At 35.5% G+C, this 26,844-nt stretch overlaps 1 protein-coding gene across 1 annotated transcript in view; it reads left to right on the top strand.

Annotated features, from left to right (window-relative positions):
- Positions 1-26,844, top strand: part of ARIH1 (ariadne RBR E3 ubiquitin protein ligase 1) — a 123,072-nt gene that overhangs the window by 51,227 nt on the left and 45,001 nt on the right. The window contains exons 2-3 of the mRNA XM_058737128.1: positions 471-538; positions 25,504-25,648. Coding sequence (XP_058593111.1) covers positions 471-538; positions 25,504-25,648 — 213 coding nt within the window. The remainder of the gene's footprint in view (positions 1-470; positions 539-25,503; positions 25,649-26,844) is intronic.

Here is a 26,844-nt window from a genome sequence, read left to right as displayed (position 1 = left end):
AAATGAAACAGCATCCTTGGATTATATTCTCTAAATTATTACACAGTACAGATATTTTGTCTTTTTCATTAAATATCTCTGAAGGACTTTCTGACTTATAAATGGTTTCTACTCAAGGTGTTAGAAATTTTATTGAATAGAAATTTTGTCAATTAACAGTGTGACAGTCTGCTAAATCTTAATTGCAAAAATCAGTGAATTTTAATTAGTGCTTGATTTAATACAGTAAATTTTCAATTTCTTTTTGGCTTATTTTGAATTCTGCTTTAGAATCCCATAGAAACCTGACAAATTAGTATGGCAAACTATTTTTAAATTGCTTTGATATTACAATTAAATTTTATATTTTCTTTGTAGAACAAAGAAATATCTTAGGAAAGGAAATTTGGGTGGGGTGAAATTTAAATTCAGCCTAAAAATTCACTTAAGTACTATTACCTTAAAATAACTTTTTTTCCCCCCTTCTTTAGAATCCAGCAACTATCACAAGAATACTCCTTAGCCACTTCAATTGGGATAAAGAGAAGCTAATGGAAAGGTAAGGAACTATACTGTCAGCTTTGTACTTACAAATAACACAGAAAGCCTGTCGAACTGAATTTATAAGAAGCAGATAAGGAATTGATTTATATACCAGTATGTGCTTTAATTTCTTGCATTCCTTGTGTAAATTTTACAGTAAACTTAGGGAACTCAGGCTCATTGTTCCTTCTTTTATTATGGAGGTGAGGGGGCTCTCCTTCAGTATCTTCTAAATTACATCCTCTTGAGTACTGAGAACTAAAAATGAGTTTTAAAAAACCTCTTAGGGGGCACCTGGCTGGCTCATTCAGTGGAGCTTGTGGCTCTTGATCTCAGGTTCCTGAGTTCAAACCTCACATTGGGTATGGAGCCTATTTAAAATAATAAAAGAAAAGAAAACACATTTTAAAAAGCCCTTGACACAGCCTTCAAACATAATTTATATCTTCCATTAATTAAAAATTTCTTGTCCATAAAACTTTATATCTATGTTAAGCATATTAATGACCTTTATTCAGTAAAAATGAAGAAGTTGCTCAGGGTATCCTGACCATCAAAATAGCTGTTTGGACTCTTTCTCTGGTTTCAGGCAAGATTATATTTCAGTGAGTATTTTTTATATTTTCTCTCTGAAAATGTTTCTGGTTCTAGAAGGGAGGAAATTGCAGGGACTAGAGAAGGACAATATTAATGCCATTCTTAATCTTTTTTTCTTCCTTGGATTGTAAATTAGCACTTGTTAAGGTGGTAGGGTGAAAGCTTGTATTTATTCTATCAGCCATATTCTTCGGTTTAAAATTAACAATCCTAATTTTAATAAAAAATTACAACTAGTTGTTGGGAATTGAGAACCCAGATATTATGATAAATAAATGGAAAGTATTTCCCATTTGATTTTAAAATTGAAAGAATTTTGCAAAACAGATAATAAATAAGAACATTACTCACTTTCTCACATCTTGTGCCCCAACTACAATTTAATGGTAACAAATAATAGTTATCAATTATTGAGCCCTTTGTGCCAGGCATTATTTCATTTAATCCTTCTTATAGCTTTATTAAGGGGCTAGAAACTATTATCTCCACTTAACTGATACAAAAACTAAGGTTTAGGGCTTAGTATATTTATCTCAGTTTTGTAACACAAGGAGTTAGCACTCCTACTTCAGGTTTATTGGACCCCAGAATTGCTTATGTTCTTCAACATATGCTATATAGCTTTCCCAGGGTTCATGAAGAATAAAATGCTTCCTCAGTGTGATTGTCTGCACTGTCCTACTGGGTCTGACTACCCTTTTTGAAGTCAGTGGTATTTTTTAACTTTGGAAACATTTGTTTTCTGACTTATTTTATGACACTTCTATTTGGAAAAGGAGTTTTCATTATTTACATCTGATCTTCTAGTGAATGAGACTTACAGTTTCTTATTTCTCCAAAGACATTCTGAATTTTCTCCTGTAACACTATTGATACTGCTGAAAGCATTTTTCAATTAAATACTGTACTTACATGTGGTAAGTATGAATTAAAAAGTAGACAGCTTCTTGGAAACTTCTGTGTGTGTGAACTCTTCAGTTCCTTTTTGTAATTTCAGTTTTTTATATATTCTGAAGATATCTTACTGGATATTTATAATATCTTTAAATAGTGTTTTAAAATGAATATCCAGTATCTTTTTCTCATTTAATGAGTTTCACATTATACTCTACGTTTGATATTAGCACTGACACACTTTTAGATATAATTACTCCCATGTAAGATGTGCTTTATATTTATTATGTTTTCTATTTGTTTATTTTATTGGTTTGATCAAGTCGTCGTTCCCCCCCCCCCGTAGTTTCAGAGTTACTCATTTTATTTCAGTTTTTCTAGTGGCCACCTTTACAGGCAATTTTGCTCTCATATATTTAACTGGTGTTTGTTTGTTTGTTTTGGCTGATTGGTTTCTTGCATCCTAGTATTTTCTCCAAATTTATCCTTTTTCTCTCCAGAATATATCTTTAGTCATTTAAATCATTTCATATGTGCTAAATTTTTAAGGGCTCTAAGAGAATCTTTTAATAGTCTGAAATTTTGTAGATTTTGAAAGCATGTCCAGTTGGGACCTTTAAGTCTGAGAACTAATTTTTTTGGTTTGGGGAAATTCCTGGCTATTATTTCTTTAGTATTATCTTTTTTATATTCTCCTGATGCTTTCTGGAATTCCTGTTAGTCACATGTTGAAATTTCTGGATCTTCGTCTGAAGTTTAACTTTTTTCAAAATGTTTCTTCTGTGCTTGTCATCTTTGTCTTTCTATTCTGGTGTGTGAAGTTCCTCAGGTTTATCTTTATTTATTTCACTAACTTGCTTTTCTTTTTGTACCCATTCTGCTATTTAGCCATCTTAAATTGTTTATTTCAACAGTATCCAACTTATTTAATAACTTTATTCTTGTTTTGAGGCTCCTCAGTTTCCCATATCTCCCTTGGCACATAACTTTTCTTAAAATAATGTGTTTTCTTCTAGACTGTTCATCAGTAAACAGAGAGGATTTAAAATATGTATTGGTATTTGGTACATTTCAGAGTATATTATTTTCAAATTGGTCAAATTTAGGCTATAATGATTTCCAGTAAAAATTGATATGCGTTTTATTTTCATACTTTCAAATAATTATTATCCAAAAATGATTATAACTACACAGTGAAAGTACAAATATAGGAGGATATGGCTGAAGAGATACAGGGGAATTTATAGGCTTTGTATCTTTATAAGAGAAAAAGAGGTAGAAAACAAACTACGCATTTGAAATAGGAACTTAGAAAACCACAAAAAGAGAGCAGCATAGATAGAGATAAAAGCAACATAAATGAAATAGGGAACAAAAATACATAAAACAAAAATATTTTTTGAAATGGGTTTTTTAAAAGGGACATATCAAGAGTATGAGAAGCAAACCACAGACTTGAAGAAAATATTTGTGAAAGACCTCTGATAAAGACTGTTAACCAAAATAGGGGCGCCTGGGTGGCGCAGTCGGTTAAGCGTCCGACTTCAGCCAGGTCACGATCTCGCGGTCTGTGAGTTCGAGCCCCGCGTCAGGCTCTGGGCTGATGGCTCGGAGCCTGGAGCCTGTTTCCGATTCTGTGTCTCCCTCTCTCTCTGCCCCTCCCCCGTTCATGCTCTGTCTCTCTCTGTCCCAAAAATAAATTAAAAACGTTGAAAAAAAAAATTAAAAAAAAAAAAACAAAATATACAAAGAACTCTTAAAACTCAGTAACAATTAAAAAAAAAAGTTTGAAATGGGCAAAAATCTGAATAGACATCACAGTAAGGAGGATATAGATGTTAAATAAGCTAATATGAAGAGATACTCAACATCATATATCATTAGGGCATTGCCAATTAAAATGAGATACCACTGCATACCTATTAGAATAGCTAAAATCCACAACACTGACACTACTAAATACTGATGAGGTTGTGGAGCAACAAGAACTCTCATTGCTGGTGGGGATGCAAAATGGCATAGCCCCTCTGCTTCCTGTTTGGCAGTTTCTTACAAAACTAAGCATGTTCTTACCATAGGATCCAGTAGTCACACTTTTTGTGTTTACCCAAATGAGTTGAAAACTTGCGTCCACACAAAAACCTGCACTTGAATATTCATAATTGCTAAAACTTGGAAGCAATCAGATGTCCTTCAGTTGGTGGGTGGATGAATAAACTGTGGTATACATCCAGACAATTGAATATTATTTAATGCTAAAGAGAAATAAGCCATGAAGTCATGAAAAGACATGGAGAAACCTTAAATGCAAGAAGCCAATCTGAAAAGGCTACATACTGTATGATTCCAACCATATGACGTTTTGGAAAAGGCAAAACTGTGGAGACCAGTAAGATCAGTGCTTGCCAGGAGATGGGGAAGGGAAGGATGGATATGTGGAGCAAAAAGGATTTTTAGGGCAATGAAACTACTCTGTATGAAACTGTTAGGGTGGGTATATGTCATTGTACATTTTTCCAAACCCATAAGATGTGCATACAACACAAAAGTGAACCCTAATGTAATCTATGGACTTTGATAATGATGTGTTGATGTAGGTACATTGATTCTATCAGATGTGCCACTCCAATGTGAGATGTTGCTAGTGGACCAGGTTGTGTGTGTAGGGGGGGTAAAGGGTATATGGGAATGCTTTGTACTTAATCCTCAGTTTTGCTGTGAGTTAAAATTGCTCTTAAAAAGTTAAAGCTATTTTGAAAAGGGTTAGGAAATAAACTATTGGTAAATGTGATGGGGACTAGGGAAGAGGGCACAAATAAACATTGGGAATAATTCATAATTACAGATGGGAAAAATATTTCAAAGTTATAACTGAATACTGTATGCTACTTTTACCAATATATTTGAAAGCTTAGAAATGGAAATTACTTAAATTGCTCCATAAGAAGTAGAAAAATAACCACAGAAGAATGTAGTAAATATACCAAAAGATCCCTCTACTTCTCCAAAAAACACTACATGATTTTATGGTCAAGTTCTATCTAATAAACCATCAAGGAACTGCCAGTTTCTATTGAAAATTATTTCAGAACATAGAAAAAGATAGGACATTATTAATTCCTGTTAGCCAAATCAGAATAACCCTTGTTACAAAATTTGACAAAGACAGCATAGGAAAGCTGTCTTTATTATGAACATAGCTGTTGAATTCATAAATAAAATAACAGTTAAATTGGAAGAATTAATGGTCTAGTAGGATTTCTCTTAGGAATGCAAAAACAGGTCACCATTGGGGAGAAAAGTCATCTATAGCACTTACTAATTTAATTTAAAACAGGTTAGCAAAGGGAAGCCAAAAGGAAATTATAATAAATGTTAGGAATGCATTTAATACATTGTGCATTTACCCATGAGTTAGAAGAAAACAATTTGTAGGGGCGCTCGGCTAGCTCAGTCGGTAGAGCATTTGACTTTTTTAAATCTCAGAGTCATGAGTTCAAGCCCCATGTCGGGCTTGAAATTAAGAGAGAGAGAGAGAGAGAGAGAGAGAGAGAGAGAGAGAGAGAGAGAGAGAGAGAGAGAGAGAAAGAAAGAAAGAAAGAAAGAAAGAAAGAAAGAAAGAAAGAAAGAAAGAAAGAAAGAAAAGAAAGAAAGAAAAACAATTTCTAGCAAGCTAGGAAGGTATTAAAGAATATCAACTAATCATCAATAGCAGAATTATCCTTAATTTTGAAACATTGGAAGGAAGTCCATTAAAACCAAACAAGGTTACTGGCTGTTACCAGCATTTAAATGAACTGGAAGTTCTGATAAGTAAAATAAAACATGGAAACTTAAATAAGTGGTATAAAGATTGGGGAATGGGAGGATTATGGGTGATTTTTAGATTCTTCTTTATACTTTTATGTATGCTGTGAACTTTCTTCAATAACCACAGAAAAGCATTATAATAACAAGATAACCGGGGCGCCTGGGTGGCTCAGTCGGTTAAGCGTCCGACTTTGGTTCAGGTCATGATCTTGCGGTCCGTGAGTTCGAGCCCTGCCTCGGGCTCTGTGCTGACAGTGCAGAGCCTGGAGCCTGTTTCAGATTCTGTGTCTCCCTCTTTCTCTCTGACCCTCCCCCACTCATGCTCTGTCTCTCTCTGTCTCAAAAATAAATAAATGTTAAAAAAAAATTTTATAACAATATAACTGATTCAGAAAGTAAGCACTCTTTTTTTTTTTTTTTTTTTTTTTTAAGCTTATTTATTTTAAGAGAGAGACAGCAGACAGCAGCAATCAGAAGAGGGGCAGAGAGAGAGAAACCAAGTTTCTACACGGTCAGTGCAGAGCCCAGTGCAGGGCTCGAACCCATAAACTGTGAGATCGTGACCTGAGCCAAAATCAAGAGTTAGATGCTCAACTGACTGAGCCACCCAGATGCCCCAACGCTCATTTGTATGAAAACATTTATTTAAAAAAAGGAAGAGAAAATTTTGTCGACAGTATAATCATCTATTTATGAAATCCCAAAGAATCAACTGATAAACTATTAAAGTGGTTGCACATTAGAATCCCTGAGAACTTTAAAAAACATCAATGCCTAGGCCCCTTTCCATGCCTTCTCCTTCACCTTCCCTTAATACCCTTGGAAAGTGAAAAGGAGACCCAGAATGTAAGGAAATACAGTTTCAGTGACACTGTGCACCTTCCTGTCTTTGAGTATAACAATGAAGATGGCTTGTATGTCAATCTTGTAACAATTTAGGTTCCCCAGAATCATAGGTTAGACAATACGGCCAATAATTTTGTTACATAGCATTAAAAAAAATCTTACTTCCCGCTTAGTAACACAGAATATATTCAAGTATCTTTTCTATTCATTTTGACATACTTAAAGGTAAGTCTTATCCTAGTCGAAATTGTGAAGTACTTTAAATTCTGTCCTCTCTGTTGTCATTCTTCATTTCCATATACCAAACATACCAATTTTTTGTTTGTTTATTCATTAGGGAGCCCTAGTCCTTGCCCTGGAGGAGGATCTTATGGTCTAGTGAGAGCCATAGAGGTATAAATAGATTCTTGCCAATAATTCTTATTTTGCTCCCAGATGTGTAGTCCATGGTTTAAACAAATTCGTCCTGACCCTAAAAACAAGTAATTTATTCCTTTTAAAAATACATTTTGGTAAAGGTGAGGAAGGGCTAATGGAGAAGGGACGATTTATATTTTTTGGTGTCATCTTTTATCTCTCATAGCAGCTTTCCAGACCTTTGCCATTTTCTTTCTTACCCAGCCTTCTGCATTTTTACTCTATAGATTAATTTCTCTTCTGTTACATAAATAGAATTTTTTCTGTTCACTAGATTTCTTCCTTTGCTTCTCCAGATAAAGCAGAACAGCAAATCAGAGAATCAGAAGTGCAGCAACAACTATATCTGCCCTTCTACTTCTTTAGAAGGCTAACCTTTCCATTTGGGCTTTGATTTTATCATAATTTTTGTGGGATGTTGCTTCCATTATTTCATCTGTCATATCTTGAGCCTTTTCCATTCCTGTTATCATTGAGGGTTTTTAGTTGTTAAACAAACTTGAAGAGAATAAGTGAAAACAACATTAAAGATTGTGAATCCTCCATGAAGGCTGTGCATCCAGGAAGTGTCCACATCACAGCATCAAACTGTTTTAGTGAACATGCTGTTGCCATTGGACACAGGCGTCACAGCTCATATCATCATATTGGGCATGTGATATCACAATTCATATTTCTGCTCTTTCAGCCTCTGAAAGCTGGATATATCCTTACCCTTTTGAAAGAATGAATTCTTCATTGAGTCTTCTTCAGGCACTATGCTTTTTGTAAACTATAGGTTACCCAGCTCCTGGTAGGCATGAATCCTTTAGCAGGAGAGACTATGAAAATGAGTTGGTTTTTTTCCCTTTCTTTTTATGACAAGGCTTTTTTTGTTTTAGATTTTTAAAATTATTGTTACTATTGAAATATAGTTTAAGTACAATGTTATGTTAGTTTCAGGTGTATAGCATAGTGATTCAATAATTGTATACATTACTCAGTGCTTATTATGATAATGTCACCATATAATGTTATTACAATATTGTTGACTGTATTCCCTGTTGCTGTACTTTTTATCTCTGTGATTTACTTGTTCTATAACTAGAAGTTTGTACCTCTTAATCCCCTTCACCTATTTTGCCCATTCTCCCCACCCGCCTCCCCTGACAAGACATTTAAAAAGCCAGCTTCTGTTTGCCTTTCTGTTATTTTCTCTTTATTTCTGTATCTTTATTTCTATTCTCATATTACACTTTAGTAGTACACAACTTTTAAGATGTCACCAAATTCATTTTTGCGTTGACTCAACCTTGCATCTGTTTCCTTTGTCTGACATGGGGCTTCTGTGGATATTTACGTAGGCTTTTAGCTGTAAAGCCCTAGGGAGCACTTTGGGAATTGTACTGTCGTTGGCCCATGCCTGACATGCCTTTCTCTTTATCCTTTTTCCTAATTGTTCTTTAAAACCCAACTTAAGCTTTACTTCTAAGATGACTTTTTTTCTCAAAAAATTAATCACTTCTTCTGTTGCATTTTCAAATGTATTTGATTTAATATTTCAACACTTCCATTAGAGTTGTTTAGGCATAAAAACTATCTTATTCGTCTTTCATTGCTGGTGCATAACAGAACTCCTAATCTGTAGTCAGTATTTAGTAAATATTGTAATTCAACCATTTGTAGGTTTTATTTTTTGTAATATATATGTAATTTCTGAAAATTATGACATGCATGTAAATCAGATATTAGTATGTCAGGAGCTAGAGACATAACCCCCAAGTCAAACTTCTTTAGAGTTGATAACAAATACAAAATCAGGATCTCCTCTATAAGGTGTGTGTTAACGAGTTAACTGGCATTTTTGAGGAGAGGGGAAATATAGGTGGTCTTTGACTTACTACTTTTAATGGGCAGGTGTAATCAAAGAATCTTGAAGACTGATTTCAGTGCAGACTACGTAGCAAATAACTTTCCGGTTTTCATTCTGAAGGATTAACACCATTTAGTGAATAGGTACTAGAACCAGCACTTGTATGTTTATTATGATGGTATGGAACTTTCCTTATTAGCTGCATCACTAATGATACATTGTTTCACAGTTAACTTTTGGGATGTGAAAATAAATTTGGTTTATCAGAAAGCAGGCTTTTGTGATGGCATTCTTCACTCTTCTATATTATGTGATTTTTTACTATTTAAACAGTTTAAGTGTTACTGCGGAGCATGTATGGAAAGAGGCAAATGTACCATCTTGCTATATACTATAGTGGTTAATGGGATCTCTGCTCTACCATCTCCTAGCTGAATGAACTTGGAGCAATTTCCTCCATTAGTGACTTCACCTGAAGTTACTGTGTTGTCCCTGTCTTGCTACTTATCTTACTACTTCATACATTTCAAGAATGTTTTTGAACATCAGTTGTGTAGGAGACATTGAGTGATGAAGAACATCAAAGAGCAGTGTGTCATACACCATTTTTTACCCTTAAGGTACTTAGAGATAACGTTGTAAGGGAATACATAAAAGGTTATTTCTGGCTCAGGTAGGAAAGGATTTATTGATGAGATGTCATTTGATTGGACTTGGGAGGGCAGGTGACATGGGAACCTGGGCATGAATTTGGCCTTTTATTCCTATTAAGTGGAAAGCTTTGAAGGTTGTTTTATGGAGAAATGTGATAAAAGGGCATTAGTGCAGGAAAAAAATTGGTGATAATATGAGCTGATTATCCATCAGCAGGATGACCCATTGGAAAACTATTTTAATATTCTAAGTAAAAGGGAAATGTTGGCTTGACTTAGGATGGTGATGGTTAATTGAATGCAAAGTATAGATGGAAGAGATGTTCAGGGGGAGTTTTAACTGTGACAGAGAATATACAAGGCTCTAGGAAACTTCTGGTAATTTGGACCATTCTATCTACTAAATGCAATAGAGAAATCTGTATGATATTGGAACATCTTAAAAGTTAAGAAAATCAAAAAATAAATATAAAAAACAAAAATCAAAAAAATCAAAAAATTAGTAAAATAGGAATAAGAGAATATGGAAATCTAGAGAGATGAGCCAAGCATTCCAGTCTGCTTTGCCTTGGAAGTATGTTCTGATCTAGAAGAGGTAGCTGAGAGACTGAGCTGTGATTTTTGTTGGCCCTTTGCTTGGGGAGAGGGTGTAAGTGGGGAAAATGTTAGAGTCTTAGGCCCACTTAGGCATGAGGATAAGGTAGGGGCACTTGGGTGGCTCATTCGGTTGAGCATCTGACTCTTGATTTCTCCTTAGGTCATGCTCTCGCAGTTTGTGGGTTTGAGTCCCGTGAGAGGCTCTGTACTGACAGTGCAGAGCTTGCTTGAGATTCTTTGTCTCTGCCCCTCCCCTGCGTGTGTTTTCTCTCTGTCTCTCTCTCTGTCTCTCTCTCAAAATAAATAAGTAAACTAAAAACAACAAAAAAAGAATTTCTGGAAGAATGAGGATTAGGTAAACCAGCTCTTCTGAAGATTGAAGATAATATTCATGTCATCTGGGTGGTCCAGACAACTTTAAGCCTTGAATATGGATTAAGATGGTCCTAGACTATTAATGTATCCAAGCACTTGACAGAAGCAAATATAAATCTTTTCTGGGGAAAGAACATTAAGCTCTCAAGCTATAACAAAATAAGCAAAATTCACTCAGTGAATTAATTTTAACAGTACATTGGACAAAGCTAACGAGAGGTTTAGTTTGCTAAAAGATCAAACCACTATCTAAATTAAGTACATACACTAAAAGATGGAAAATACAGAAGGAAAGTTAAGAAACATAGAGGATATAATGAGAAGATCTCATTTAGTTTTAGGAGAGAATGGCCCAGAGGCAATATATGAAGATATAATGGCTGATAATTTTCCAGATTGGTAAAAGAAAAAGATGCCACAGAATTTAAGAAACCTAACAGTTCCCATGCATAATAAATAATATTTAATTGATTCTAAGATATTTTAATGTGTTTGAAATTTGAATACATCTTTCAATTGATGGCACTTTACAGTCCAACAATATTGAAATATTGAGTTATGTGAAAATTTTCCCCTCATCACTTTCTGGTAAGATCACGAAATTTCAGCACCAAAACATTTTACATTTCATGAAATATGGTAAAAAATCCATATTTTGGGTGGGGGGAAATGCACGTTTTAAAACATCATAGTACAACTATAGAAACAACAGCAAAAATAGATAGTCATAAAAGCAATAAGATACAAGGCAGATTACTTTCAAAAAGCAAAGATTTGTGTATATATAATGTATATAGAGAAAAAATATAGAAAGCATACATTATGTATTTTTTTTTTAATTTTTTTTTTTTTTAATGTTTATTATTTTTGAGAGAGAGACAGAGACAGCAAGCAGGGGAGGGGCAGAGAGAGAGGGAGACACAGAATCGGAAGCAGGCTCCAGGCTCCGAGCCATCAGCCCAGAGCCCGACGCGGGGCTCAAACTCACGGACCACGAGATCGTGACCTGAGCCGAAGGCAGCCACTCAACTGAATGAGCCACCCAGGCGCCCCTATTATGTATTCTTTTAGAGGACAGCTGACTTCTTAACAGCAACAGTGGAAGTGATAGTAAGATGGATACCTCAGTATGTTGAAAGATAGTAAATGCCAATTTAGAATACTGTGTTCATGGAAAATATTTTCATAAACAGTACTATCTTTTAATTAATATAAACACCTTTATGTTGTAACTAGCCTTTGTATTTTTTTAAGTCAACATTTTAAGTTCTGTCAATGTTGAAGTTTTGAATAGTAATAATTGTTATTTAATCAACTGTTTGAATATTAAGGGAAAAAATTGGGGAATGCAGCCTAAGTTGTGCTCAAGAGTAGAGTGTATAACCTTAAATGCATATATAAGGAAAGCAGTGAACTAAGCTTTCATCTCGAGTCTCAAGTAATGAGCTAGATGTATCAAGATAGAAAACAAGCAACATAATAAATTTAGAGAAATCACAAGAAGAAATAACAGAGAGCAGAATTTAATAAAATAGAAAAGAAACCTATAGTAAAGGGGATCAAACCAAAAGATTAAAAAAAAAAAACTGACAACATTGACACCTTGTTGAGATTAATGAAGAAAAAGGCACAAATAACTAATATCAGAAATGAAAAAGAATGTCCCTTTAGGGTGTGCCTCGGTGGTTCAGTTGGTTAAGAGTCCAACTTCGGCTCAGGTCATGATCTCCTGGTTCATGAGCTTGAGCCCCGTGTTAGGCTCTCTGCTGTCAGTGCAGAGCTCACTTCGGATCCTCTGTCTCTCTCTCTGCCGTTACCCCATTTGCATGCTTGCTCTCGCTAGTGTGCGCGCTCTCTCTCTCTCTCTCTCAAAAATAAACATTAAAAAAATGTCACTTTGAATCCTGCAGATATTTAAAAGTAATTAAAACCTCATAAGATAACTGTGTCAATATTTGAAATTTTACTGAAAGGGATAAATGCTAAGAAATGCCAGTTTACTGAAATTGACATAAGAAATAAATAGAAAACCTATATGGGCTATCACTATAAACTGAAATTTTCTGTGAAGAAAAGTAAGTCCAGATAGATACATTTGGAAGTTCTGCCAACATTAAATGAAATAGTAACTCCAACTTTATATTCTCTAACATTGTATTCTTCTAGAAAACAAAATGAGGATTACCCACCTTCTTAAGGCTGTCACAACCTTGATTCCAAAACCCAAAGAAATATTACTTGCCAGTTTCTCTCATTTACATAGATGCAAAACATAAAACCCCAAATATTTGCAAATTGAATTCAGCAGTACATAAAAAGGATAATAACCCAGCCTTGCCAACTCCAGTTGATCCCAGGAATCCTAGGTTGGTTTAACCTGGAACAATTAAATATGGTCACTTGAACAAATTTTAATGGGAAAAAAACAGTCTCAATAGATGCAAAGGAGCAGTTGCTAAAAATCAGTGTAATCATTCATGATCTTATTTATTTATTTTTAAAGCTCATTTATTTTGAGAGAGGGGGCAGAGAGAGGGGGAGAGAATCCCAAGCAGGCTTGGTGCTGCCAGCTCAGAGCCCAACACCAGGCTTGATCTATCTCACAAACCATGAGATCATGAATGGAGCTGAAATCAAGAGTCAGACACTTAATTGACTGAGCCACCCAGGCACCCCTCATTCTTGATTTAAAAAAAGAACCCACTAGCAAACTAGGCACAAAAGAGAACTTTCTTAATGTAGTAAATCTGTAAAAATACCTGTTGAGATATCATAGTTCATGCTGAAATGTTGAAAAGATTTCCCTTTCAGATAGAGTTCAAGACATGAATATGTATTATTTTCACTTCTGTTCTACATAATACTGAAGAAGATTCTAGCCAGTAGTATAAAAAAAGTATCACAGTTGTAAAGGAGATGATAAACAGTTCATATTCACTGATTATATGAGTTGCATCTATAGCAAATCCAAAGGAATCTACAGATAAGTTGTTAAATGATTTTAGAAAGATGGTAAAAATAAGTTTTATTATTTTTTTTCTCTTAGTATTTACACACATATCTTTGACCCAGTAATTCCACTCCCAGGTATATACCCAATAGAAAGAAATATGCACATCTAAATTGAAAGTCATAACTGTGCTCATAGCATTATTCATAACAACTCCTACCTACAAACAATGCAAATGCCTATAGATACATGGATAATTATGGTATATTTATATAATAACTATTCAACAATGAAAAATAAATGAATTAGAGCTACAAGTGACTGTATAGATGAATCTTAAAAACCGTCATCTTGAAGGGCGCCTGGGTGGCTCAGTCAGTTGAATGATTTCGGCTGATTTCGGCTCTCAGGCCATGATCCCAGGGTTGTGGGATCAAGCCCTGCATCAGGCTCTATACTGAGAGTGGAGCCTTCTTAAGATTCTCTCTCTCTCTCTCTCTCTCTCTCTCTCTCTCTCTCTCTCTCTCTCTCTCAAATTAAAAATATATATAACACAAAATTATCATATTAAGTGAAAGGAAAACCTCTAAATACTTACCTCCTTTATGAATTTGTTTATATGCAATTTAAAAACCAGCAAATCTAGGCCATATTGTTTAAGGATGTATATTTAGGCAGTAAAACTATAAAGAAAAACAGGATAATGATTACCTCTCGGTGAAGAGGAGTTTGTTAATGAGAAGGAATGTTTGGAGTGTTTATGAAGTATTTGCATTATTCTAGTTCTTGTCCTGGGTTGTGGTCTTTGCATTATAAGTTTGTAAGCTGCTCATGGATATTTATGCACTTTTCTAGAATTGTGTTATCTCACAATAAAAATAATTTTAAAACACACGCACATAGGAAAAAGAACAACCTTAAAAGGGAAGGTCCAGTTTGTTTTTGGATTGTTTTAGGATTAATAGTACCTTTGGTTACCTACAAGTAAATCAACATATTTCCAAGACAGTTTTCTCAACTGCTTTCCTAGGCTCTACTGTCACGTCTGTCCTAAACTTAACTTTGACCATGTGAACTTACTTTATCAATTTCCACTATCTTTGTGGTTCTTACCACATCAAAGCTATACTGACTTTTAAAAACCTTCCATACTTTTCACTCTATTCTAATTTTTTTTTTTTTAATGTTTATTTATTTTTGAGACAGAGAGAGACAGAGCATGAATGGGGAGGGTCAGAGAGAGAGGGAGACACAGAATCTGAAGCAGGCTCCAGGCTCTGAACTGTCAGCACAGAGCCCGATGCGGGGCTTGAACTCATGGACCGTGATATCATGACCTGAGCTGAAGCTGGATGCTTAACCGACTGAGCCACCCAGGCACCCCTCACTCTATTCTGTATGTCTGTACTTATTTGTCTACACTCTGTTAGGTTGCCTTTGACTGTTCAGGACCCAGTCTCCTCAAGAGCTATATTATATACAGATTCAGAGAACATCAATAATATTTCATTCTGAGGTTGTGCTCACAGGCATTGTGTATAATTCTGTACATCACATACAATTTATATGATGCCCTTAGGATCCTCTTAATCTCTGAATTCTTAACACATTTACTGTTAAGTCATTTTAACTTCTTGAAGTTAGTTGCTATTTTCTATACTTTCCTAGCATTCTCCTCCCACCTCTTGTATACTTAGCATATCAGATTGAAGTAACTATCTATATTTTTCCTTCAGAGCCATTAACACTGCCACAAACCAGCACAGTTCCTAATATAGTTGCTTAGTATGTAAAGGAACTATGTAACAATGGATATTACATACATACTGTCTTGTATATTGTTTTTCCTTTTTTTTAATGTTTATTTTTGGGAGAGAACACAGCGTGAGCAGAGGAGGGGCAGAGAGGGAGCAGGAAACACAGAATCCGAAGCAGGCTCCAGGCTCTGAACTGGCAGCACAGAGCCCAACATGGGGCTTGAGCTCACAAACTGCCAGATCATGACTTGAGCCAAAGCACATGTAACCTACTGAGCCACCCAGGCACCCTATTGTTTAGTATTTGGATGACTTACTTTTAGTGTTAGCATAGCTAGATCTTATATTTATTTTCTATTTGTTTTTAAAGGTTTTATTTTTTATAAATGTTTTTATTTTTGAGAGAGCTAGTGGGCAGGGGTAGAGAGAGAGGGAGACAGAGGATCCAAAGCGGGCCCTGCGCTGACAGCAGAGAGCCTGAATTGGGGCTCACAAACCATGAGATCATGACCAGAGCCAAATTCGGATGCTTAACTGACTGAGCCACCTAGGCTCCCCTTAAAGATTTTATTTTTTTAATGTATGTTTATTTTTGAGAGCGAGCGAGCAAGCAAACAAGCAGGGGAGGAGGAGGAGGAGGAGAGAGAGAAGACGACACAGAATCCTAAGCTGGCTCCAGGCTCTGACCTATCAGCACAGGGCCCAGCCCAGGGCCCCAACACAGGGCTTGAACCCATGAACCGTGAGATCATGACTGAGCCAAAGTCGAACGCTTAACCGACTGAGGCACCCATGCACCCCTAAAGATTTTATTTTTAAGTAATCTCTACACCCAGTGTGGGGCTCGAACTCACAACCCTGAGATTAAGAGTTACATGCTCTTCTGACTGAGCCAGTCAGGCACCCTGCATAGTTGGATTTTAAATATACTTTTTTGTTCTAAAGGCTCTCAACATTTACAGCCTGAGGACTTCGCATTAAATATATTGAAACATTGTGAGCAAAATTATAAAATGATATCATTCAAAATGTTTTGTATATATTTTTTATATTTCTCTTTAATTGGAATCAGATCCACTATTGCATGAATCACAAATAATTTATTTCATTTTATCTAAGTTGTGCTGCTCATGTATAGCAGGAGGAAAGCACCACTGAGTAGAGAAGAGGCTGTAGACACTTCCCTTGCATGCACATATTTGGACAGAGGGCACCGAAGCCACTGTCTTTGTTTTCTCAGAAGTAAAAAATAGTTAAAAAAAAAATAATGATACTGGTTCTTGTCATTTTGGGGGCCATAGTCTCTTTTGAGAAAATAATAAAAGCTTTGCAACTTTTCCTCCGGTGGAGGGGTACAGCAAATAAATGTGTAAATCAGTTATAAAGTTTTGGATACTGTAACATTCTTGAAGTTCCAGAGGCTTTAGGTTAGAAGAATTTGGTAAATTGAAATACTCCTAATTGAGCCAGAGAATGTGGACAGCTACCTGTGAAGGGAATAATCATTACCTTCTTAAAATGTCAGGCATAGTTTCAGATCTACCTAAAAGTTCATATGAGAGTGAGGCATATGGCAGGCTTAGTAGAGCATGTGACTCTTGGTCTTTGGGTCATGAGTTTAAACCCCTCACTGAATTTAGATTTTACTTAAAAATAAAATCTAAGAAAAAAATAAATCATGTGAGAACAAAATTTTATTCTTCATAACAGTCTTTAGATTAGCAAAATGTTGTTGATAGTTAAAGCTGGATGATGGGTATGTGGGAGTTCAATTTACTCTTCTTTTTTGACTTTTGTATATTTAAATTTTTCTGTAATAAGTGGAGATGGGAGCCTTTGGGAAAGACGGCATAGATTATTGTGTTTCTGTTACAATTGTGCGAATTTAAGACTAGAGTTATCGTACATCTGTTTCACTGAAGTTCGTTTCTTAATATACTTGCTTTCATCATGGCTCAGAACCAGAAAGCATAAAGGATGAGGGAACAAATGGCAGAAAGTTTCTCAAAAATTATGCAATAATATAAAGAAGAATGAAACCTTGCCATTTGCAACAATATGGTTAGAGCTCTAGAGAGTATTATGCTAAGCAAAGTAAGTCAGTCAGAGAAAGACAATTAACGTATGATTTTACTCATCTAAGGAATTAAGAAATAAAACAAACAAGCAAAGGGAAAAAAAGAGAGGCAAACCGCAAAATGACTTAACTACATAGAACAAACTGGTGGTTTCCAGAGGGGAGGTGAGGCAGGGATGGGTTAAATAGGAGATGGGGATTAAGGAGTACACTTGTGATGAACACCAAGTGATGTTTGGAATTGTTGAATCACTATACTGTACACCTGAAACTAATACTACACTGTATGTTGACTAACTGGAATTTAAATAAAAAATGAGATTTTTGTACTGCAACTTATTTAGTAGCTTCTTTGTCAGAGTGGTTTTTTTGTTGAGCAGCAAGCAAGCTCAGGATCATGCTGTTTTTTTTTGTTTTTTGTTTTTTTGTTTTTTGTTTTTTTTGTTAGGGTGTTTTTCCCCAGTGGGAGAACAGTCTTAGAAGTCTCAGAAAGTATTTAAAAAAAATACATGACCAGTATGTTTATTCAGCTTTAAACCACATGTAACACATTAATATTACAATGAGAACTAAACTTATTTTTAGATTAGCAGAAAAAAAGCCACAAAACTTAAAAAGAATTTTAATTAATGTTTATTTTTGAGAGAGAGTGAGCACGCATGTGCATGCATGTGAGCAGGGGAGGGGCTGGGGCATGGTATGACAGAGGATCTGAAATGGTCTCTGTGCTGACAGAACCATGAGACTCATGAACTGTGAGATCATGAACTGAGCCAAAGTCGGATGCTTAACTGACTGAGCCACCCATGCACCCCAAATCACAAAACTTTTTTTTTTTTTTAGTGTTTATTATTATTTTTTTTTTTTTTTTGAGAGAAAGAGTGCAGGCACAAATAGGGGAGGGGCAGAGAGAGAGGGAGACACAGAATCTGAAGCAGGCTTCAGGCTCTGAGTTGTCAGCGCAGAGCCTGATGCAGGGGCTCAAACTCACGAGCCATGAGATTGTGACCTGAGCTGAAGTTGGACACTTAATCAGCTGAGCCACCCAGGCACCCCAAATGACAAAACTGTTAAAGCAAGTTTTTATAGACATGTATAAGTCCTCATTAGATTTGTTTTCTTATGAGGGCCAAAAGTCTTCCTTAGAAGAAAAGATTTTCTATTCTGAAGTCCATCCCTTTCTATCCCTAAGTTTTAGTTTTTTACCTAGTAGAGGTTCATATGTGTGCCAGTCATCTTATGTTCCGATTTTAGTCCTTCTTTTGAAAGAATACCTTTAAAAACCACATTCTACTTTAAGAGCCCTTTTTTAAATTTAAATTTTTATCAAAGTAACACATCTACAGTTAAATGAGAACTGTTTGCTTCAATATTTCTTAATAGCATGTCTATAGTACCATACTATACTGCATCTACTGGTTTCTTTCTATGGAATATGAGTTTCTGAAACTAATGTCTATATGTGGGAAAGCCGCCTCTCCTAGTCTATTTACTGTGGTTCAGTTTTACTGTTCTAAGACTCCTTTCCATGCCCAGCGATTATTTTTGCTTTTCATTAATATGATAACAGTTCTTATCCATCCATATGATTTAAACAAACTTAAGCTATTCCTTTGCTCCTTTGACCTTTTGTCTAAGTATACTTTTTCTAAAATTGGAAAACTGACACCATTAGAAGCAGGTTAATGGGACCCAAAGAATAGTTGAAATTGTAATTCCTAGAAGAGATGTTGGTGTCACAGACCTTTTTTGCTTTATGAGAACTATAGTTAATTAAGGTACAGAGTAATTGTGACTGTTCTGTCGCCTTTTGAAATTGAAGTCTGGTACCCATAAAATGCCACATGAAAATATTGAAGCAAAATGATTTGGTTATTTAGAAGTAAAAGTGTGTGTATATGCATATTTATACATGGATGGATATATACATATACATATATATATATATGTATATGTATATATCCATCTATGGATGGATATATACATATACATATATATATATATATAACGTATTTGTGTACATTATCATATATGTGTGTACTTTCGTTCCCTCTCAGACTTAACAGCAATAAGATAATTGACTTGTTATAAATATGTATTGGAAGCATTAAAAAACCTGTAAGGAGGATTGAACTTTAACAGCCTAAAAATATGCAATAGAAAAGCCCACCGTATAACTTTAAATTAGCTTAACCTTTTTGCTTTTCTGATTCTGTTGTGAAAATAAGTTCTTCAACAATGGTCTGTTTATGAAATGTGCAGCTGTAGGGGCTTTTAAGATAAACCCCTAATGGCAAAATTAAATATTGAAATGGCAAACAATGATGCCACCATCATTGAAAATTCAAAAAGCAACAATATCCAGCTATGTACCCTATCAGCATGTCTCCTCTCCCCACAATCAGACATAGTTCTTAGGCTGTAACTGTTAGCACCTTGAAATTTAATTCAAATTGTTTGCTATATTTCTGTCTAGAAGTCAAGTAAAATGAAAAATTTAAGATCTAGGTATTCTGTCTGGAAAGTTGGCTAATTAAGTGCCAATTTGCTTAACTATATTTCTGTAAATACACTGAATGAACAGAAGGAATCCTAGAGAGAAAAGAGGATTTAAAAATCTCTGCTGAGAAACCTCTCCAGTTGCCCTTCTAACAATCTTAATCTGGAGAAATCTAGGCCATGTGAGAGAGAAGGTGGGGATACTCTTAATTGTGCTCTTCCTGACTGAGGAGGGCCTGCACCAGAGGAAAAACCACATGGCTGCTATTATTTTTATTTTCACTTCCATTCTTATTTTCATCACATGAATGGTTTTCTCAAAAGGGTGGGTGGCAGGAGTTGCAGGAAAAGAGGGAAGCAATGTCCTAGGATAAGCTTTGCAGCTGTTTGGTAAAGTCATTGAAGCAGACAGAAATACATGTTAACTGATTAAACAAGATACCTGAGCTGCAGTACTTCACCCTGAATCAGTCATTCTCTTTTCATTTTGGCCTGTTTTACATGAGGGAAGATGTATGTAAAAGCTGGCATACTAGCAATAGTGACCAGGTAAATGGGAGTTAAGAATCCACCCATATTCTTGAGCATGTAGTCCTTAATAAAACAATAAAACAATCAAAATTAGAAAGAAGAAGCAGGATGCCTCGGTGGCTCAGTCGGTTAAATGTGTTTCTTCGGCTCAGGTCATGATCTCACGGTTCGTGAGTTCAAGCCCCACATCAGGTGTCCATACTGACAGCCCAGAGCCTGCAGCCTGCTTCAGATTCTGTGTCTCCCTCTCTCTCTCTGCCCCTCCCCCACTTGCGCTCTATCTCTCCCTCTCAAAAATAAATAAACATTAAAAAAAATTTAAGGGGCGCCTGGGTGGCTCAGTTGGTTGAGCGTCTGACTTTGGCTCAGATCATGAACTTACTGTTGGTGAGTTCAGGCCCCACACTGGGATCTGTGCTGATAGCTCAGAGCCTGGAGATTGATTCACATTCTGTGTTTCCCTCTCTCTCTCTCTGCCCTTCCCCCATTCATGATCTGTCTCTCTGTGTTAAAAATAAATAAAGATTTAAAAAAAATTTTTTTAATTTAAAAAAAAAGAAGCTTCTCTGTTCTCTTAAGGAAATTAAAATACACATAGACTCTGTGAGATGAAGGATCAAAGATGAATTGATAAAACAACAGAACAAGATAAAAAGGAAGCTGAGGAAAGTAAGAAAAAAAGAACACGTAATAATCCCGCAGAACTTGAAATCACATTGGGAACAGCAAGAAACAGAGCAGACACTATGGCAAATAGAGCTACATACGACAGGAAAAGGACAAAGAAGGAATTAGCAGATGGTAGACAGGAGGACAGATTAACAAAGACTGGGTACAAATCCACCAGGACATAGTCTTAATAACTAAAAAGAATCTTGAAGTAATTGAGGCCTAAATGGCATTTCAAAAAAAAAAAAAAAAAAAAACCTGAAAGCTAAGATAAAGCCCATAGAACGAATAGATTTCAAGAAAGAAGAAAGAAAACAAAATTACATATATGCGGGGCGCCTGGGTGGCGCAGTCGGTTAAGCGTCCGACTTCAGCCAGGTCACGATCTCGCGGTCCGTGGGTTCGAGCCCCGCGTCAGGCTCTGGGCTGATGGCTCGGAGCCTGAAGCCTGTTTCCGATTCTGTGTCTCCCTCTCTCTCTGCCCCTCCCCCGTTCATGCTCTGTCTCTCTCTGTCCCAAAAGTAAAATAAAAAAATGTTGAAAAAAAAATTACATATATGCTAGGTGAAAAGGGATTTGAGTTATAAAATGAGAAAAATTATTTTGACCACAGACTTTGATAACAGCAGGTATCAGAGGGAAATGGATATTGTCAATATAAAGAATATTGGGAGATGGGGGGCAGATTTTGGCCAAAGTAAGCATTTGAGTTATGTGTAAGTAATTAGGTAATCAGGTTAACAATCAGGTTAAGGAACAAAAAACAGTTTTTATTATCTTGAGTTAAATAATATATATATATAAATATATATATAATAAAGTTATATAATATAAAAATAATGTAATTAGTGAAACAATTACATAAAATGATAATCAACTAGGAAAAGCTCCAGGAATTTCCAAACAAAACCAGAGGGTTACGTGTCAGGTCATATAACATAATGACACTCAATATATTTAAAGTTGACAACTGAAGAAATAGGCTTGGTGTGCCCCTAGATGGTTCAGTCGATTGAGCATCCCGACTCTTGATTTTGGGTTAGGTCATAATCCCAGGTTTGTGGGATTGGGCTCCGCGTTGGGTTCCGTGCTGGCAGTGTGCAGCCCACTTGGGAATTTCTCCCTCTCCCTCTGCACCTCCCCTGCTTGCACGCACACACACCTCGCTCTCTTAAAAAGAAAAAAGAAAGAAATTTTTAAAAAATAGGCCTAAGTACAGATTTTAAGTTACATTTAGTGAAAATAAATTAGATTTCAGTATTTTCCAGATAACCATTACAGAGTCGTTGTAGACCATGTAATCAGTAAAAATAGAAACAAAAGCCAATTTTTAAAATGTTACATTTCATATAAAATGGAACTTAAATAAAAGAAAAAGATTTCTAGGACCACTATGTCCAACAGTATGAATGGATTCTTCACCTTTCCATTCTGCTTACCTGGGCAGTATTTGAAAATTCTCTGAAGGCTCCTACAATGTATCAAAAAGCTTATAGTCGGGGCACCTGGATGGCTCAGTCGGTTAAGCATCTGACTTCGGCTCAGGTCATGACCTCACAGTTTGTGAGTTCGAGCCCCGCGTCGGGCTCTGTGCTGACAGCTCAGGGCCTGGAGCCTGCTTCGAATTCTATGTCTCCCTCTCTCTCTATCCCTCCCCGCTCACACTATGTTTCTCTCTCTCTCAAAAATAAACATTAAAAAAACAAAAACCAAAAAACAAAACAAAACAAAAGCTTATAGTCTTTCTTTAAGAAATACATTTAAAGCAGGGGCACCTGGGTGGCTTTAGTTGGTTAAGCATCCGACTCTTGGTTTTGGCTCAGGTCATGATCTTAGAGTTCGTAAGTTCAAGCCCCACCTTGGGCTCTGTGCTGCAGCTTGGAGCCTGCTGGATTCTCTCTCTCCCTCTGTCTATGCCCCTTCCCCCGCTTGCTCACTCTCTCAAAATAAATAAACTTAAATAAAAAATAATAATAATGCCTGAAGCAAAGAAATTCAAATTTGTTATATGGATTATCTTTAAGAAGTTACTCTAAGTCAGTTACTCTTTAAAAAGCAATCGAGTGATTATAATATTCTTCTAGACACAGGTGCTACGGTAGTAATAAAATAGTACTGATGGGATTTACATCTTGGCAGAGAAAGCATAAATGATTATGGAGTTGGTCATGTGATAAGTGTTGTGCAGGAGTACAGAGTTCCGTGAGGATGTTATACAGGGAACCTTACCTAATTTGGGGGTTTGCAGTGGGGAGGAACTGAGGGTTAAGTTGAGACCTACAGGTAGGAGGAAGTGTTTAGGGTAGTTGAAACACCCTTCAGTAAATAGCCATTTTAATTTAAATGAAATGGAATCCCTGCTTGATTCCTTACTACAAAAAATTTCCTTGCGAATCAACAGTTTTAATGGAAACAGTTTAAGCCTAAATAAGTCATGGATGAATTTTTATAATCTTTAGGTTTAGGGATCTTGCAAAGCTAGATATGAAATCCAGAACTCACAACAAGATTGTATGGTCAGTATGCCTACATAAAAATTAAAAGTGGCAATTAAACACCATTAAACAAGTTGAGGGCAAGTTAGAAACTGGAGGAACAAAGCAATGCATGAGACAAAGGGTTGTTCTTCCTGTTGATACACTGAACTCATAAATTAATGGTAAGATCTTCATAGAAAAATAAAATATGTTCAGCCTCACTGATAAAGAAATGTAAGTTAAGTCTAGATATTTCTGTCCCTATCAGATGGGCCAAGGTTTTAAAGTAGAATTACTTACGTGGAACATCTAACTGTCCCCTAGTATAAGGCTGGTTAGGTAAATTATAGCTACAGTGGAATATTATGTAACAATGAAAAACAAAGTTCATTGACAAAGATGTCTTAACATATTGTTTACTGAAGGTTATAAATCTGGAATAGATTTTATTTATATGAAATTACAGACACGTCTGTGTATGCAGAGATTGCTGTTCAGAATGATCACCAAAGTGTTAGGAGTTAGTCGTTTCATGTAGTCAAGTTTGGATGGCAGAAGTTTGTCTCTTAATGTGAGCATGAATATTTTTTCTGACAATGTGTTTAATTGGTTTATCTGTTTATATTTAGTGTTAGCTTCATATGCTTTCTGCTTTTGAGATAAAACTTGATATCTTAGGTTTTCTCAGAAATAATTAGTAGGAAAGCATTTTATTTTCTGCTCTATATATTTTGATTAGCTAAATCATCATTAACAACTTTAACTTTATATGAGTTCCCCTTTTATAAGTATGGACATTTTGATTAATAATTTGATCATTTTATTGAAACATACTGTAGTCAAAGTATTTATAAAAAGATATTTATTAGTCTAAGGAGAGTGATTTGTTCTCATTTGAGTGATTTCCTGGATTTACTTTCCATAGCAAGTGCTTTGACGCAAGCTTGAACAAGACCTGCATTTAAAAAAATGGAAATCTCTTTTGAGTATCACTTATTTTTTAACTTGAGAGACTCCTGTTTGTATGTAAAGAACACTGTAGTTATTGACACGTAGGCTTTATAAGCTAAAAAGTAATTGACCAGATTTTTCATTAGTTATATTGATTTACAGATTGCAGTTTTTTTGTATCTATTGCTTGTCCCTTTAGAATATTAAGATATTTTGGGAGGTCAGCAACCATGTCTCATCTGGATTAATGGGAAATACTGTGCTAAGTATTTGCCACTGTCTTCTGTTAAGAAATCCGCAGTTCACTTGAAGCTCTATAAATCATACTTGGCATTCTGTGCTCTTGATATTAGATGGTGAGCTACTTAGGTATATTTAGAAACCTGTTGAAACCTGTATGAAAGGCTATTATATAGATTATTTGATATAAAAACATTTTAAGGTATAGTTTTTTGTTTCTTCCTTCCACCCCTTTGCTAGTTAGTTAAAAATTACTTTAAGAGAATAATTAGAAAGCAAATATATTTTGTAGAATGAGACACATGTAAATGATCTGTGGGGTAAGATATGCTTTGCAGATAGTTTACTTGCTAATATATTTAAGTTGGTGTAACTAAAATTATTAATAAAATTACTTGTATAAAATACAACCTAGCCTTTTAAAAATACCACTACTCTTTATAAGGTACCGTCAGAGATAGTAACAACTTTCATTCTTAAGTTTTACTTGTAGTACTATTAAAATAGTAATAGCCTAACCTTCCAGGATAATAACAAAGACCAAAACAGCAACAAAAGCTCAAACTGCTTATATGTACACACACACACACACACACATATATATATGAATTTTTTTTTTTTTGCTACAGTTTGTAGCCATATACCTCATTTCCTCTGAGCAAAAAAAGGTTATGATTTGGGTTTATTTTAATTCAGTTCATTTCTGTTCCCTATAGAAAATCAGGTTTTTGGAGAGCTCTAACAGTGTGCTATTGCTGGGCTCTCATCCTTTCTGTTTAAATAATGCAGGTACTTTGATGGAAACCTGGAGAAGCTCTTTGCTGAGTGTCATGTAATTAATCCAAGTAAAAAGTCTCGAACACGCCAGATGAATACAAGGTCATCAGCACAGGATATGCCTTGTCAGATCTGCTACTTGAACTACCCTAACTCGGTGAGTATCTGGTAGTTTAAGGCCAGCACTGACTCGTAGTTTCAGAGGGTAAATCAACTTTCATTATTTAAACAAAGGGAGATCTGGGAGTTTGGGATTGTATTGTAGTAAAACAGTAACCTATCAGAATATTAAGGATAAAGGAAAGGAAGAGGAAGAATAGAGCTTGTTCTTTCCCCTTCCTCCCCTGTTTGCTTTTTAAGCAGCAACTTGTCCAGGTTGTCATTACATACCTAAATCTATTCCGAGTTCATTTTACTATCATGGGAGAATTGTTCAATAGGTGGGCAGTGAATAGAATAATTTCTCATCCAAAATAAAACAGATTTAAAACTAACATTTAAAAATAAATATCCAAAACACTTATAAAATATCTTTAATAGCATTTTACTATGGAGCTTTCAGGATTTTTCATAACCAAAGATTTTCACTTATGCAGATCCATTCTAATGGAGATTCTTCTTTTTTTTTTTTTTTTTTTTTCAACGTTTTTTATTTATTTTTGGGACAGAGAGAGACAGAGCATGAACGGGGGAGGGGCAGAGAGAGAGGGAGACACAGAATCGGAAACAGGCTCCAGGCTCCGAGCCATCAGCCCAGAGCCTGACGCGGGGCTCGAACTCACGGACCGCGAGATCGTGACCTGGCTGAAGTCGGACGCTTAACCGACTGCGCCACCCAGGCGCCCCTCTAATGGAGATTCTTAAATATAGCAAGTGGTAACAGAGTTGGAGCAGACACTAGGACCAATTAATTGATGTTTCTCTTCAGTAAAAGTATCCCTCTTAAAACCTATTGAATTTAGGTGGTTTACTTTGGCATGTCTAGTAAAGAATTTTAGGCTTAAACATAATCTTTGTATGAAGTCCTTACTTTATTAGTAACCATAGAAAAATAATATTTGTGGCATAAATGTAGTTAGTCTCTTGGAATTCACCTCTAAGATGTTTTAAGATATCTAAGAAATAATTTAATTCTATAAAAATAACTACCTTATTCATATTCTTTGCTTTAATAGTTAAGCAACTCTTCCTAATAATTACTATATACAAAGTCTTTGTCAACAGTTTACATATTTTAACATATTGAAGGTTTTTCATTGTTTTTCTCTGAGGTTTCTATGTATCTCTGTAGAGGCCCATTTGAAGGGAACTAATGTGTGCACATGTACAAGTGCTTAGAAAAGAGGTTTTAAA

Source organism: Neofelis nebulosa, chromosome 7, assembly GCF_028018385.1.
Source record: "Neofelis nebulosa isolate mNeoNeb1 chromosome 7, mNeoNeb1.pri, whole genome shotgun sequence".
NCBI classification, from domain to species: domain Eukaryota; kingdom Metazoa; phylum Chordata; class Mammalia; order Carnivora; family Felidae; genus Neofelis; species Neofelis nebulosa.
This window is presented reverse-complemented; position numbering and strand designations above follow the sequence as displayed.